The sequence below is a fragment of the Meles meles genome, chromosome 18 (assembly GCF_922984935.1).
Source record: "Meles meles chromosome 18, mMelMel3.1 paternal haplotype, whole genome shotgun sequence".
In the NCBI taxonomy this organism is placed as follows: Eukaryota; Metazoa; Chordata; class Mammalia; order Carnivora; family Mustelidae; genus Meles; species Meles meles.
Window position 1 is genome coordinate 32,649,136 of NC_060083.1, and position 16,255 is coordinate 32,665,390.

Genomic DNA, 16,255 nt, shown 5'->3' on the forward strand with positions numbered 1-16,255 from the left:
CCATGACACAAGCTGGACCTGTCTCCTGTGATTATTTCCAGTCTCTCCCCACAGGCAGGGTGGGGCTAGGTGGGGGACCAAACCGCCCCACCCGTGCTTTGAGCGAGTCTTGAAGAGAAGTACACGGTCACCGACACACTTAACAGTTCTGCAAAAACGGCCAGAATGAATCACCCCGAACTGGCAATGCAAGACGGTGCCATGGGGAGGGCGTCTTTCCTAAGCGACCCGGAAGGGCAGTGACGTGCCATTGTGAATGCCAAGCCCGGCTGGAGGAGCCTGGTCTCTCTTTGTTGCATGTCTCCCACCCATACAGAAATTGGAGATGACCAGAGATGGGAAAAATCTCCATTTTGAAGCTACACAGTGATCACGGCCCTCATCACGGCTTACAACCTCGACACACCCAGGGATGAGGTCTGAGCTGCCCATCACCTTGAGCAAACAAATATAAGCACAGAGCCTTCAGGCCAGGCAGTGGGCAGCAGTGCCTGGTACCAGTACAGAGGGCCACCGCGGCCAACCAGCTACCAGCCTCCTGGGACACGGCAGCCAGAGGAGGGGTACCACACAAGGCCCAAAAGGCCAGTCTCCCTGCCCCAGGCTGCCCTGTCGGAGCCCGGGGACCATGCGGCCATCAGAGGAACGCTGCTTTCCAAGGCACCAGCTCCCCACCAGCTAGAGAGAGGCTGAATTAAGCACTTCGCCCACAGTGGCATATCCTGTCTGTCCAGCTCTTGACCGTGTCTGTCCCCTACATATTCCCACTCCGGTTCCTGGCTGATCGGGTGTACTCTGCGTTGCTCCCAGGCTGGTTCAGCAACAGAGCCCAGGGGATCATTTCCCTCCTGTCTCCCACACACTGACAGGTACAGGCCCAGCATCTTCCCCGAGTCTCCTGGGCACCTGACAGGGAAAGGCTGAACAGCACAGGACCCCAGGGAGCCCCCTCTCTTAATGCACCTTCCAGAAAGGCACAGAATGCCGCCCAGCACCGAATCACAGCCCTCTAGCAGCTTCTGCAGGAGCTCCTGTCCTGTGAGTCACAGCCCTGAGTCCCTCCCCAGCCGCTGCCACCAGCACCACCGGCTCCCAGCCCAGACCCCACGTGGCCAGCAAATGCCAGCGACACCACATTAAAAGGCCACTCTGTCTGCTCCTGCAGGCACGTGCGGCACCACGCCGACCACAAGCCGGACTCTTACACAGCAGCTCCTGACAGATTACACTTAGATCTCGACGACCCAGTGCAAGGACAAAGTTGTGCAAGGACAAGGTTCTTGACGCAGCTGTGGCAGATGGAGGGGCCGCGGCGGCCACCAGCCCCATGCGCCGCTTACCTTGCCGAACTGTTCGAAGTACTGCTTCACGTCTTCCACCACCGTGTTCGCAGATAATCCGCCTACAAATATTTTCTTTGTTCTTGTGACCATCTGCGAGAAACGACAAGAGGAGGACATAGGTTAACCAGGTTATCTGAAGCAACACTCACGAAGGCACGGAAACAAGCCGCTCTCCACGTTCCTCTAGGAAGGCAATTTCAGATAAATTCCAGCTGTACAGCGCGGGCCTTTTAGACATCTCAGAGCGCTGGAGACAGCCACGCTGGAGATCTCGGGCCTTCGGGCCACAACTTGCAAGCCTGGGTTTCATACAGACACGGAGTGGACTTCAGAACCTCTAAGCCACCATACACAGCTTCATTCTGATTTCTGGCACAAAGAGAAAAGTGGCACATCAAAGCTATTTTAAACCTATGTGAACAGAACAGAATCATGTGCATAAAAATCTGCTGCCCAGAAAGTACCATAAAATTTGTCAATAAGAAACTCACACATGGGTGCCTGGGTGGCTTAGTGGGCTAAGCCTCTGCCTTCGGCTCAGGTCATGATCTCAGGGTCCTGGGATCGAGCCCCGCATTGGGCTCTCTGCTCAGCTAGGAGCCTGCTTCCCCTCCCCCGCCCCTGTCTGCCTCTCTGCCTACTTGTGATCTCTCTCTCTCTCTGTCAAATAAATAAATAAATAAATCTTAAAAAAAAGAAAGGAAAAAGAAACTCACACGTCATGCAAACATATGGATGGGCTGTCTACACCAAGCTGACAGACGCCAGCCCTGCACACAGGGACCACCCTTCGAGCTTGTCCTCATTCTCTTTCCCCTCTTGATTCCTCACCAGTCGCCCTGACTCACTCTACACTCAGTCAAGCCCCGCTGAGCCCCCAGTATCCGCCCCTTCATCCATACAAGCCCTTCTCCTGAGAAGGCCTCTCTGTGCCTAGATCTCCCACAGCAAGTCGTAACCATCCCTCAAGATCCAACAACCTTCTCCAAAACGCAAGCTATCTATGCCGTCACCACCACCACCACTTCTGAAACTCTAACACCATACCCACCAGCCTGTCCTGGCGCCCACTTCTTCCCACCCAGTGCAGAAGTCATAGATGATCCTGTCTTTCTTACTTCCTCCCCAGACACTGAGTTTCTGATTTCTCTCGGTAACCCCCTCCACAATGCCAAGTATGCACTAGGCACAGAGAATCCCACCCCAGTGGGACCCAGTGTCTTCTCTGATGGGAAGAACGAATGGCTGTGGTCACATTTCAGAATCCCAACGGTTCCAAAGCAAATGACACAAACGGTTCAGAGACAGAAATGAACATCCTGGGCAGGAGCCAAAGTGAAACAAGAAAATAAATCTTATTCTGAACACTGAGTCTAGGCTGTGCGTGTGTTTAAGTTTTGGGTTTGTTTTTTTTTAATGTGCTACTAAAAAAAATTTTATTTAAATGTTAAATAAGAACAGGGTCTCACCTATTTGGCTGCACATAATAAAAGCCCAGTGTCTTAATCTGACAAGAGAAACGGTCACAATGTACACATCTAGCAAATCATAATGTTTGTACACTTTGAATATCTCATAATTTTGTCAATTCACACCTCAGTAAAACTGAGGGGAAATGTTTTATGAGAACATGTAAATAAAAGCATGACTGAAATCCCAAAAATAAGTGAATAAGATGAAGCTGAGAATGTTGAACACACACACACACACACACACACACACACACAATGTCATTTGTGTCCATGACAATTCAATGTGGGAGGCCTAAATACAGGGGCTGTGACTGCCAGGATCCCCACTGTCCCCCAGGCTGAGACACCCTGGCTGAGGGAACAGAGGACCAAGCCACCTCTCCGAGGAGCGCCCTGGCTGAGAGCCCCCTGGGTGGGGACGGGTGGGCTGTGCTGAGGAGCGCCCCCCTGAGGTCCGGCCTTGTGCTCTGCACCGCACAGTCCCAGATGGGTGCATCCGTCCCAACTAACCCCCAACTCCCATCAATGAGGACGCACTATGGCCATGAACAGAAGGAGGCTCCCAGACTTCAAGGAGCTCCGGAAGCAGCGACATGTGCCCCCACAGCCCAGTGACGGAGCCCCACCTGGAGCGTCCCTGGAGCAGGCTTGCTGCGCGATTTTACAGGACATTGTGCTAGCAATTCTGCACACTTCCTGTGGGCTCTGAGAGGCATGCAGTGATTACACATGTGTTTAAAGCTGTGATTTACCGCTTTTCGTCTCTTTTCAGATGAACAGGAGAGGAGATGAGATCATGGACGTGAGAACATGCTATGAAGATCCCACCAGCATCTACAGGGCCAACTCCAAGAACCTCTCATTAACCAGTGGGCATCTTATTCTGCTCCTTATTGTCCACCTTCCTTCTCAGCCCTTCCGTAAGTCCCTCTGGAGGACAAGGTCACCTTCCTGTGAAACTCCAATCAGTCCCTCTCCAGATTTCAATCTCTCCCGACACTCCCTGACTGCCAAATTTTACTACCCTAACTTTCCTAACGCATTCATTCAACAGATACGTTAAGTGCTAGGTGTTGGAGCCTACATTCCAATACAATGTAGAATTGAATCCACTATAAAATGGAGATATAATAATTAGCCCACCACACAAGGCTCCTATTAGGACTAAATTAAATAACATATGCCGAAGTGTCTAGCAGGACACCAGGCAGATGCTAGGTAAGTGGTCACCATAACCGAATTCAAAGTCAATTACTACATTCATCCTTCAAGTTCAGAATAAATGTGTGACAGAAGGATATTTCACACAAAAATCTTTGATAAATCAAGTCTGGGTGCCCCGTTCTCTTCCCACTGTAATTTCAAAACCACTTTCCTGCATCTCTACATGATTTCAGATGGGCAAAGACTCCCAATAGTTTCATTTCAGATTTCTCAATCCTTTTTTTTTTTAAACCCAGCCAAGTAATTAAATATCTATAAAGACACGCTACTGTGATCCACAAACATGCATTAGTGGGATTCTCAACTTAAAGAAACTCTGGAGAAGCCTTCTATAAAATGAACCCTATGGTGCCATTCACAACATTGTTTAGAGACAGGCGGGTACAGAGAAGACCCGATTTATATTCCAAATGTTCACATGGAGCCAGGTAATTAAATGAGTAACGTGTCTCCATCCCAGATAACAGAAGTCAACAGAATGCTCATTCCCCAGTAACTGGTTAAATGGAAAGACACTCCCCGCCCTTATACTCTCTACAGTTGCTCAACAGCCATAAACCTATCAAGCCAGAGCTTAAACACTGGGGCAGACAGCCAGCCATAAATCTACACAGTTCCCCCAAAAGTCTGTAAAGTACTTTTTTTTTTTTTTTAGAAGGATGAGAAATCCCAGGCCCCAGACACTATGCCGAAGAGTCCAACTTACTAAAACATCCTCTCTAGGAATGAGCTCAGATACAGTGATGGATCCCACTCTTCGGCAAATGCTAAAAGGAAACTGATTTAATCAAAACCTTCCAGACATGAAAAGGCCAGTGGGAAGATGTGCAACACTCGCTTAACTGCCCACCAGTGTCCTGGCTTTGGGAGAGGAGAGCAAGGCCAGGAGGCGACAGGGCTCTACACGCCAGGGGTACACTGGGGGAAGTGGAGGGGGTTACTTTGGGAATCCTGACGGCATCCCTGCTAAATGGACGGTGCAGGGCTTGATGACTTGCATTCTGAAGAGGGACACGGGAGGCAGGCAGAGAGGACTCCAGAATCACACGTTCTACCCTGTTTCCCTTCCACCGCCAGGGCTGCTGGCGAGTACAGGACAGGGGCAGGGTTAGCTGTCATGTCCAGGCTCCCAGTGGGACTCACTGGAGGTCCTCAAATTCTTATCGATACTATCAAAGTTTCTGTGTCCATGTCTGCACACATACGTGCGTATGTGTGTGTGGCTGGGGGAAGTCTCTAGTCCCGAACCTTCCATCTTGGCTGCTACTTGCCCCAGGAATTGCCCAGCATCCCCAGAGTTTAAACCCTCTTCTGACCTCGGAAACGGCAAGCAGGACACGTTACCACTGGTCCCCCTGACTCCACAGTCCTTTGTGTTATAAAAAGTCCTCTCCACCCACAGTGGAGAGAGCCACCTGTGTTTTCTTCCTGCGCCAGGCCCTTTGGGTAACTGTTTCCTGACCCACAGCCCTCACGCCCATACAGCACTTAACCACACAAAGCAAGGAAAACTGGCCGCTGCACACCAAAATGCTCAGGCAGCCCCAGGAGGTCCCCACCGTGCCCCCAAATGGGAAGAGCCATCCATCTGTTCCAGAGAAAGCTCGATCCAAAATCCATTAGGAAAATAAGCTTAAATGTCCTTTGCATGGAGTTTTTGGTGGAGGGGTTGTAGAAAACACTTCGTGCAAATGCTTTCCACTCTTATTAAGACACTAGATACCCACCAAGAGCCCAGCACCCTGGGGGACAGCCACCTCTCCAAACAGATGCCCTTCCTTTTATAGTCTAGGGCGGCACTCTGGGAAGTGGGGTGTGTGTGTGTGTGTGTGTGTGTGTGTGCGCGCGCGTACGCATCAGGGGATTGGGAGGGTTCAGGCTCTCACAAATCACGGCTACACATTCTACATCTAGACCCATAATTTAACTAAACACCACTGCTCTCCACACCTCTTGGCTGCACAAAGAAAACCCCAGCACCCATTCCAGTTTGGAAAATTGCTGTTTACCCATAAGAATTGGCCAAAGCCAGCTGCTAACCAGAGCTGCCCAGAACAACCCACCTTCCTGCTTCTGACCAAAGAGCTCCTTTTTTTTTTTTTTTTGAAGTTTCAAAAAAATCCCTTTTAAAAAGTGTGTTTGCATCTGAAAGGGTCACTCAGAGTGGGGCCGCTGGTTGTATTTTTATAAAACAGGATAAAGCAGATGAATGTGCATGTGTCTGTGTGTGTGTGTGTGTGTGTGTGTGTGTGTGTGTGTGTTGAAAGCAGAAGGCAGAGGTATTAGAAAAGAGAAAGTACTTTGAAGAATGAGAATGATGGGGAGAACTTAGCTCTAAGAGCTCTGCCCCAAAGATATTAGTTGTCACACAGTAAAACAACAATAACTATGAGGCTCCTGGGTGGCTCAGTCACTAAGTGTCTGCCTTCAGCTCAGGTCATGATCCCAGGGTCCTGGGATCGAGCCCCACATCTGGCTCCTTGCTCGGCGGGAAGCCTGCGTCTACCTCTCCTACTCCCCCTGTGTTCCCTCTCTCGCTGTGTTTCTCTCTGTCAAATAAATAAGTAAAATCTTTAAACACACACATACACAGGGGCACCTGGGTGGCTCAGTGGGTTAAGCCTCTGCCTTCGGCTCAGGTCATGATCTCAGGGTCCTGGGATCGAGCCCCACATCGGGCTCTCTGCTCAGCGGGGAGCCTGCTTCCTCCTCTCTCTCTCTCTGCCTGCCTCTCTGCTTACTCGTGATCTCTCTCTGTCAAATAAATAAATCTTAAAAAAAAAAAATACACACACAATAACTAAACATGTTTCTCCTCCTGACAAATGCATGGAAAGGTAGGACGTGGCTCTGGAGAGTCCTGAACGGGTAGAAGAGAAGCCCAGAGAAATTAAGTCAGCTTTTGCCAATACCACGTTCCTGCAAAGAGCTCAGATTCCCCCTTTGGTGACACACATGAGTGTGTGTCACTGCCCAAGAGCACCGACTCATTTACAGAAGCTCTCCCATCTCTGAGAGCCCCAAGGTGGAGAGAGCCTGGGGAAGACGTAAGAACGCTAGCGCTGGGCAGGATTCTGCAAGCCTGACTGCCCAGCATCCCCATTCTACAGATGGAATCAAGCCCCAGCAACGTGGCTCATGTGCTGGTTAAAGACAAAGCAGAATGACGACGGAGAGTGGATGTGCGGGCTGGTACCATGCAAATTCCATCCCAGACTCTGAATTTGGTGAACACTTTGTTCTTCAAATTCTTGGGTAAAACTGTATGTTCTCATTCAAGTGTCAGTTCCCTGCATCTGAAAATTAAGCCCAGTCTTTGTATGGCAAAGAAGCTCTCGCAGGGCTAACCAGGGTCACAGAAGTCCCGAACTCCACAGCCCCGTTCCACAGGGAGCTTCCTCTGAGGGACATGCCCTCTAAAACTCCCAAGTTCCCTCAGTATTTGTTTCCACCCTTCCCTCCTGCCTCTAAACTACTTGTTACCGCCGCTGCCACAGTATCTGAACCCAGTGGCAAAACTCACTGAGCACACAAAAACAGAAGCCAGGTACTAGAATTATCTCCAAATGATTCTAGAATCATATGTGGAAAAAGACCACAGGGAACCAGTTGACTGGAGTCCCCCAAAATTCACGTCCACGCAGGCCTTTGGAAACGTAAGGTTCCTGCGATGAAATCATCCTGGGTGCAGGGAGGGCCCTAAATCCAATGACTGGGTTGTCCAAGAGGAGAAGGGACACACACTACTCCTGGAAAGGCCATGTCAAGATGGAGCAGAGATGTGTCTACAAACCAAGGAAGCCCAAGAATTCCCAGCAGCTACCAGAAGGTAGCAGAGAGGCACGGATGGCTTCTCCCTCACAGTTTCCAGAAGCAATGAGCCCTGCCAGTGCCTTCACCGCAGACTTCTGGACTCCCGACCTGGGAGAGAAGACATCTCTAAGCTTTCATCCCTGCGGGCTGTCTTAATTTGTTAAGAAACCAATATGAAGACCTACCTGGGCCAGGCGCCCTAAGACATGACAGGCCTGGCCACAGAAGTCCACATGGAGGCCCCCCACCATCGTGGAGGAGGAGAACACTGCTCCCACATGTGACGGTCCGAATCTACCCTCCCAAGGCAGGCAGCCCACGCTCATCACGTGCATACCCGCCTTAAGGGGCCACAGGGGCAAGTCTCTGCCTCAGAAGGTAAGGTGATACCTACTGGGAGATGAGGGAGCGATGCAAACGCTGCCCGGTGTTGCCCACAGAGTCCAGATCGCCCTGGCATAACACTTCCTACAAGCGGGGCCAGGGCTCACAAACAGGTGCCTATAAGACACAACCCAAGCGGCTGGGAGGAGACCGGGGTCTCCTGCGTCTCCCTTGGTGCTCAGAACGCTCTGCCCTCACCGCGCACCCCCTGCACGAGGGCGATGCCCTCCTCACGAGCTGCCTTACTCTGCCTCCTGTCAATCCCAGGTCAGGTCTCAGCCTCTCTCCCACAATCAAGGAAATGGAGACTCGGAGATGGTACATGTCTGACGTCTCACTGCACCAGAGTGACAAAAGACAGAGTCAAAATCTCCCTCCTTCTATTCACTCAAGTGTCTCACACCTTCATTTGTGTCTAAGGTGGTCTTCTTTTTTCCCAGCGGAAAAGTACAGCAGGGCCACGGGAGAGGACAGGGCACCAGGACAAGCAAGTCTGATGCAAAGATGCAGAAATGACAGGCCAGACGCTGCTGGTGGGGACGGACGTAAAATGGCGCCGTCCCTCAGACGATTACACGGCGAGTTACTAGGTGACCAACAGACAGGTCCACTCCCAGTACGTACCACCCAGTACACACTCATCTGTCCACCCAAAGCCTCATACAACATGTTCGTTGCAGTTCGTAAGAGTCAAAAAGTGGAACAACCCAAATGCCCGGCAAGGATGAACAGATAAATTAAGTACGATATGATCTGTGGAAGGGAGTATTATCCAGCCACAAAAAGGAACAAAATACAGACAAGCCTCGAAGACATTATGCTAAGTGAGAGAAGCCTGTCATAAAAGGTCACACATGCTATAGGACTCCATGCCCTGGAAGGTTCCTAACAGGTAATGCCCCAGAGACCGAAAGTTGATTAGTGGTTGCTCAGGGCTGGGGAAGCAGGGATCATGATGGCAAAAGAGTAGCAGGTTTCTTTGGGGGGTTTTGAACACGCTCTATGATGGGCTTTGGAGATGATGCGTGTATCCGTGAATATTCTAAAAACCACGGACCTGCACCCTTAAATGGGTAAGCTGTATGGCACGTGAACTATATCTCAATAAAGCTGTTGTGGTTTTTTTTTTTTTTTTTCATGACAGGCCAAAAAGATCCCTAAATAGAGAGTCTGTATGCAAAAAGGGTTTAAAAATAAACCCACGTGTCCCAGAAAGCATGCTCTCGCCTGCTACTGTATCCACCAGCCACATCCACGTGCTTTGCTTCCTTCCGCCCCTGGTTGACCACTGGACAAAGGTGTAACAATATTTGATGTTGCCAACTGCAGAAATTAATTTAACTTCAGAGGAAACTAATTATAAATATAACCGCCAATGCTTTTCCGAGCTCTCTCTCCCCCTCTATAGCTACGAGCCAGAGAGCACTGGGGTTCAGGCTACAATTTGGCATTCCCTCTAAATAGCTTTAAAATTGGAAGGAAAAAAATAGCCTTCCTCTATATGGGGCTGGAATATAATTTACACACAATTATCCGGCATAGTCAGGTTACAACATTACCTCTGATTAAAACAACAGTAACTCACCTACCGGAGAACGTGATCTCGCAATGAAATGATCAGGCTGCTCCGGCAGGCTCCCACCTCCAGCTCAGAGCCCTCTGCCTGGCTCCCTCCCAGGCTAATTAAAAAATACTACTTCCTTTTACCCTTGGTGGGAGGAAAGCTGCAGCCCGCATGGGTGTCCTGTCCACAGATCAGTAACAGAGAGTCACACCCTAGTCAGTGGCACTCAGATGGGGGGCTCCGGTGGGCAGCAGAAAGGGATGCAGAGACGGAGTGTTGCCTTGCAAAGCCCAGGAAGTTAAAGATCACGACCTATGCGTCAATCGACGCTGGGGGGCGAAGTGGCCGGCTGGCCATCACCCCGATCACAGGCACCCAACCTGTTCTGCACCCACAGGTAGCTTCTCCGTCACGCCACCCTTCTTGGAGCCCCCACTCCCTAACACTCGCCACAGAGTGAGTCACGGGAGGCCCCGACAACTCTCTCCGGTGTTCTAATGATTGCCAATACGGAGATGCAATTAAAACCCATCAGCTTTTACAGCAGCGGTATTAAGCGAAATTAAGTAAGTACCCTTTACTGTTGCTGAATTTGCGAGGAAGCCGTGCATCCCTGCATACGAAAGAGGTGCCTCCAAAGCCCCAGCGAGACAGCGGAAGCAGATTCTGAGTGAACCCCAGAAAGAGGTGGGGAAGGAGGGCCGGCCGGGATGGCGGGGCTGTTGGAACTCTGTGCCTTCCATCTGTGCCTGTCACGGCCGCCCGCCCTGCAGACTGGTGGGACTCTGCTCAACACCTGGAGGACGCCTCACGGAGATGTTAGGGCCCTGGAGGCGGGGACACCTACGGCAGTCCAGGGTACCCCACGGTCCAGGCTGACCCGGCCTGGGGCAGTGATCCAAAGGACACACCAGTCCTCACTGTACAAACACGCTCTCTCCGCCCACCTGCTCGCATTGCCGAGCACATCTGTGTAGACTAAGGCAGAGTAAATGACCGCTGGGGCCCTGGTGGGTCGGATGAGAGGAGGTCAAGTCGCAGTTCTGGGCCGCCCTTCTCCCCTGAACCCTGGGCCACAGACCCCAGCGTGGGCAATGCCAACTGAGGCAGGGAATGCAGAACAGGAACTCCAGGAAAGCTCCCCGTTCCCAAACTGCTCCCTTCCTAAGACATTTCAGGTCAGCCGGGAGCCAATGCCAGAGAGATGGTTTCTCCACGAAGTGAGGTTCTTCGAAGCTCGCTGGAACCAGGAGTCAACACGCATGCCTTCCCAGACTGCCCGCCGGCTGGGAGGGCGCACACAGGCTCTGAGAAGGAAAACCAAGCTTGGGAGGGAGTTCCCTCTTCTGTACTTTGGGGAAGACTGCCCGAGAGAGACTTCTAGAACCCACCCCGGTGAGAACTAGACCCCTGCTTCTCATCAGCAACCACGAAACTGCTCCTCTTCAGAAGGGGAAGCAGAGAAACTTTGCTGGCAGGCAGGCTCTGAAGCCAAGGCCGCCCATCCCCCAAGCCCTCCAGTTGATTTTGCCGAAAGAACAAATGGCAGCCTTAACCCTTAGCCTTGATTACCTTCATTAGCATATTTTAGATGCACACGGCAATCAGTTCTTGATGAGCAAGTTTTACCTAATCCACGAGCGGAGCCAGGCTGCGGGCTCCCCCACACTCCCGTTGCGCAGCCGCCGCCCGGCCCAGCAGCACCCCAGCATCTCCTGGGGCGTCTTGAAAACCTAGAGAGGCCGGCCCCACCCTCGGAATGCTGATCTCATTGGTCGGCAGTGAGGCCTGGGCATCCGTAGTTTTTAAACATTCTCCAGAGGATTCTAAGGTGCCGTCCGGGCTCTAGGAGAAGCGGCTTGAACCAGGGAGCACTGGCTTGAGCCCTAACTCAGCCATTTCCCTAGTGTAACTGCAGGCAAGCCATGGGAAGAGTGGGGACAAGAGCTACATGCCACAGAACTGCTCTAGGCATCCCCAGAGAGAAGTATGTGAACATACCTAGCACACAGTAGGTGCTCAGAAAATGCTGAGTCACAGGAGAGTGACACTGAAACCCGAGAGGGACGAGAAGACAAATGGTGGAGAACCGTCTCTGGTGACACACTCATCCATTCACTCTCTCATCAGACCTGTTTTGAGGACCTACTGTGAGCCAAGTCCTGGCACTAAGTTCCATGTATGTTAAGCAGAGCGAGATCTGGCATCTGCTCTGAAGGTACTTCCTGTCAAGGAAGAGGCTATGTTATGACAGCAAGGTGGAATTTTGGGGGCACCAGGCTGGACATGACTTGAGGCTTGAAGATCAACAGCAGGAGTAGCCCAGAAAGAAAGGGGAGAAGGACCTCCCCAGCAGGAGCAGCGGCGTCTTCCACACTGGCCAAAAGGCCACAGGTGGATATGAATGACTGTGGCCAAGGTGTTAGAATGAAAGCAGGAGAAGGCCAAGCCCAACAGGGAAGGCCCTGCAGGCCAAGCCAGGGAGGCAGCAGAAACCTAGACAAGGCCGAAACAGGGAAGCCACTCTTCACTCGAGAAAGAGAAAAAGCAGGGCCATCCTGGGGGGTGGGGTCCTTTCATGCTAGATGCTGGCAGGGAGGCATGGACAAGAGTGGCTAGGAAAGCAAGCACCAACCAGAAGGAAGGCACCTAGACACCAGTCCTAGTGACCAGCATGGGGCCTGGGATCAGTCTGCCTCATCAAGTCCCTCCCTGTTCCACCATCCACTGTTCTAGAAACATCAGGGAGCAGGGGGAAGGAGGAGGGCAGGTGGAGAAGGCAGAAGGAGAGATAAGCACATTGCACCCTTGGTGTGGTCGTCTTTGAAACACACTCAGCCATCTGTTAGGTCATAAATTTTACTTGTCAAGAAAAACAAAATCAAATTTCCCCCGTCCCCAGGATACACTGGTCTGCCCCTGCCACCTGCCACAAGTAACTTCCTTTGAGGAAAAGGGGGGAGCCAAGGAGTGTTTGCTGTGAAAGAGAGAAGCCAAGAAAACCATGAGCAAGGCTTTCCACCATTTATTAAATGTCTTACCCCTAAAGGGATGGAAAGTGATCTTTCTAAATCCAAGAGGGTTTTAGAGGCTGAAAAGAGCATCAGATTTAGAGATTCTGGAGATGGAAGGGTCTGGTTCCAACCCCAGCACCCCAAACCATCAAGCAATAAAGTAGAAAGAAGACCAACCCAGGAAGTTCCATCCCAACCATATACACTAGGTGACTCCGACCAAGCTTCTCAGAACTTGGGTTTCTCTTTGACAAAATGAGATTAAAAGAGTTACCCATGAAACGTCCTTAGCATGGAGCAGAATGACAGGTATATCAAAGTTCCTCTTCCCCTCCCAACTGCCTTCCCTTCCCCACCAGTGACTTTAGCTCTCTTTAGCTGTGTATGAGGATCAAACCTTCCCTGCCTGCCCCACAGACTACACCACAGGAAAGGAAAAAAAAAAAAAAAAAAAAAAAGGCAGCTGGAAAAGGCATGAGGCGCACTCTGTAAATGTTATGACCAACGATGATTCTACTTCCCAAAGATTTCTCAGACACCACCCTACATCAGCCCCACCTCTAAGTGGCAGCACTGGGCAACCACGGTATTTCCGTGGGCTGGAGACACTCTCACAAAAAAGGATGTTATCTCGGTGCAAAGCTATGTCTTTATCTGCCTTCTCCTAGGCAGCCCCTTACCCTATGAAGAGTAACAGACTGTTCCACAGAGGAAGGTCATTCTCCATAAGAGATAAAACTGTCTGTGCCTCGGAGGTAATGTTTCTCTGCTACACCAATATCCTAGTATGTCCGTGCTCTCCTCATGCCAGGAACATATTTCTATAAATCCTCACATAAAAGAAGACTTTATTTTCCGGAGGGACAAACAAAGGTGGTGGGGAGGGAGGGGGAAGGAAAAAAACATTCACCAATCAAACAGAACGCTGCCTGCCAGGAACTTCACTAAATGTGGAGTGTTACAGATGTTTTACGATCATGATGTCTGTTCTATTGAAAACACTTGCACTAGGCCAACCAAACAACGGAAAAGAGAGAAAGAAAAGACATGTCCCCCAATGTGCCCAACCCAGCTAACTGGTCTGGGCTGGATGTTTATTGAGGCAAAGAGGTACCGGGGGACCTGTAACTGTCAGCCAAAACGTGGAGGGCTCATTTCAGAGTCTACTCTGGAGGGCTGTCAAATCGGCTGCACGGCCCAGCAAATGGCGCACAGTCTCTCGGAAGGGTACTTCATCCTGGAAGACCAGGGTCTTCTATGGGAAAATTGCTCTGCACCTGGCAAGCACTTAATGAAACCCTGTTCTCCTCCCTCAAGGAAGGACAATCTGCCCAGTTAAAACTTCATTTGTCCCACACCATTCATTCCCTCCACAAACATTTGTTCAGTGCCCACTATGCATAAAGGTACTGAGCTAGGGCTTCATAGCCAATCCACTGTGATCAGGAGCCCCCCCCACCCCCACCCCTCAACCCCGAATGGAATCCTCCTAAGGGAGGGCCGTGGTCAATCAAGCCCCCAGAATGGAAGTTTCATAAGTCAAGGACTTTAGTCTGTTTTGTTCACCGGTATATACCCAGCACCTGGAAGAAGGCCTGGCCTATAGCAGGCACAGAATAAATACAGGCTAAACAAATGAGTGAATGAATATTTCCTGCCCTGAATTACCCAGTCTGTGGATGATTCCAGGTCCCTAAGCTCCCACCCCGTCTTCTTTCTTTCCCCTTCGGTCATTCTGAGCATTCCTTATTGCTGGCACAATGAGATAACAGGTTCATTCCTAAGAAGAGCTGCCCAAAGTTCTATCCAACAGCCCCAGAACACAGACCGCTGCACCAGAAGGCCCTGCTGGACAGAGGCAGACAAACCTTCCCCTACTGGTCAGACACACACAGCTGGTAATCCGCTAGAGGCATCTTGATATACAAAAAGGACAACTGATGCCTCTGCGAACCACTTAAAAGACCACATCAAATAGGGAAGGGCCTGAAACACCTGGCAATCACAGATTCAGTGACAACATCTAGGGTCTGTATCACCAGCCCCTGATTAATTCCATTCAACATCAGATGTTAATGATCACCCGAGTCACTTACCAGGCCCATAGGAGCCCAAACTAAATGATTTAGTTCAATGCCCTTAGAGCTCTCACAGGGACCTGATGAAAACACCCAATGGCACGAGTATGCAAAAAAAGACAAACCCATGAAAAACTGTCAGAAGAGTCAGAGAAGGCTTCAAAGAGGAGAGACCTAACTGAGGCTTTAAAGGATAAATAGGAGTGTTCCAGGAAGGCAAGAAAGAAGAGTGGTTGGAATCACAGCAGCATGACACATCACTGTTTCAGGCACCAAAAGTTTGGTACGATCAGAAATCAAGTGGAAAGGAGGATTTGATGGGAGATGAGGACTACTGCAAGGGTTAGATCACAAAGGGTCCTGTAGATCATAGCCAAGGAGACTAACCTTCATCCTTTAGACAAGGGTGCAATGATTTTAAGCAGAGGAATAACACGGCCAGCTTTGTGTTTTAGATAAGTCATTCCGTAGAGGGCAGACTGGAGAGCTTGCACACAGAGACTGTAAGGACGGTTAGAAGTTTATCATGATAGCCCAAGATGAAGGGACCTTCAACTAAAGCAAGGATCTTTTGCATAACAAAGCAGGAAGAGATTTAAGAGAGAGTAGGAGACAAAATTATCAGCCCTGCGTAAATGGCCAGATGCAGCGATGAGGGAGAGGAAGTTACCAACCGTGGTAAGCACCTGCAGAAGCCGTAGGTTTGCAGGGGAACGAGAGATGTGTTCGGTTTGGGTACATTAAATTTGTCCTGCCCAGAGGACAATCTACATATCTGTTCTGGAGCTCAGGAGAAAGATCAGGACAGATGACTTAGAATGAATTCACTAGGAGGAATCCCACCATCTTCCGGAAAACCAAAGCCACAGCCAGAGAACCAGTAGAGAAGCAAGAGAAAACCGCCTCGCCAACTACAGCAAACGGCCCCTTGGTCTATGCCCCTTTCCTTAAAGATGAGTAAGTCTGTGAGTGTTGTAACCAGGAGAACACAGCAGAAGAAATGGTGTGTGACTTCCAGGGCTGGGTCACAAAATGTGCTGCAGCTTCCAACTTATTTGCTGGAACACGCATCCCTGGGGACCTGAACCAGGAGGTAAGATGTCCAACTTCCCCAAGGCTGCCATGTTGTAAGGAAGCCCAGCCACACAAACAGACCACATGTGGGAACTCCATCCTCTGAGCCATGCCTGCCCAGGCACCGGACAGATGAGTGGATAAGCCTTCAGATAAGTCCAGCCCATCGCACCAGATTACCATCAACATGTTAAGCCTTCCCAGCTGAGGTTTTACCCACGGCAAAGCAGAAACCAGGTCTCCTGCAGAGCCCTGCTTAAATTCCGGACCCAGTAATTTCCTGAGCACA

The 16,255-nt window shown here is 50.6% G+C and overlaps 1 protein-coding gene across 8 annotated transcripts in view; it reads right to left on the minus strand.

The window, feature by feature from the left end:
- Positions 1-16,255, minus strand: part of MSI2 (musashi RNA binding protein 2) — a 389,833-nt gene that overhangs the window by 253,456 nt on the left and 120,122 nt on the right. For all 8 annotated transcript variants that reach the window (XR_006815826.1, XM_045983868.1, XM_045983869.1 and 5 more), the window contains exon 6: positions 1,341-1,433. Coding sequence is in view for 7 of the 8 variants with exons in the window: in XM_045983868.1 (XP_045839824.1) it covers positions 1,341-1,433 (93 nt within the window). In the remaining variant the exon portion in view is untranslated. The remainder of the gene's footprint in view (positions 1-1,340; positions 1,434-16,255) is intronic.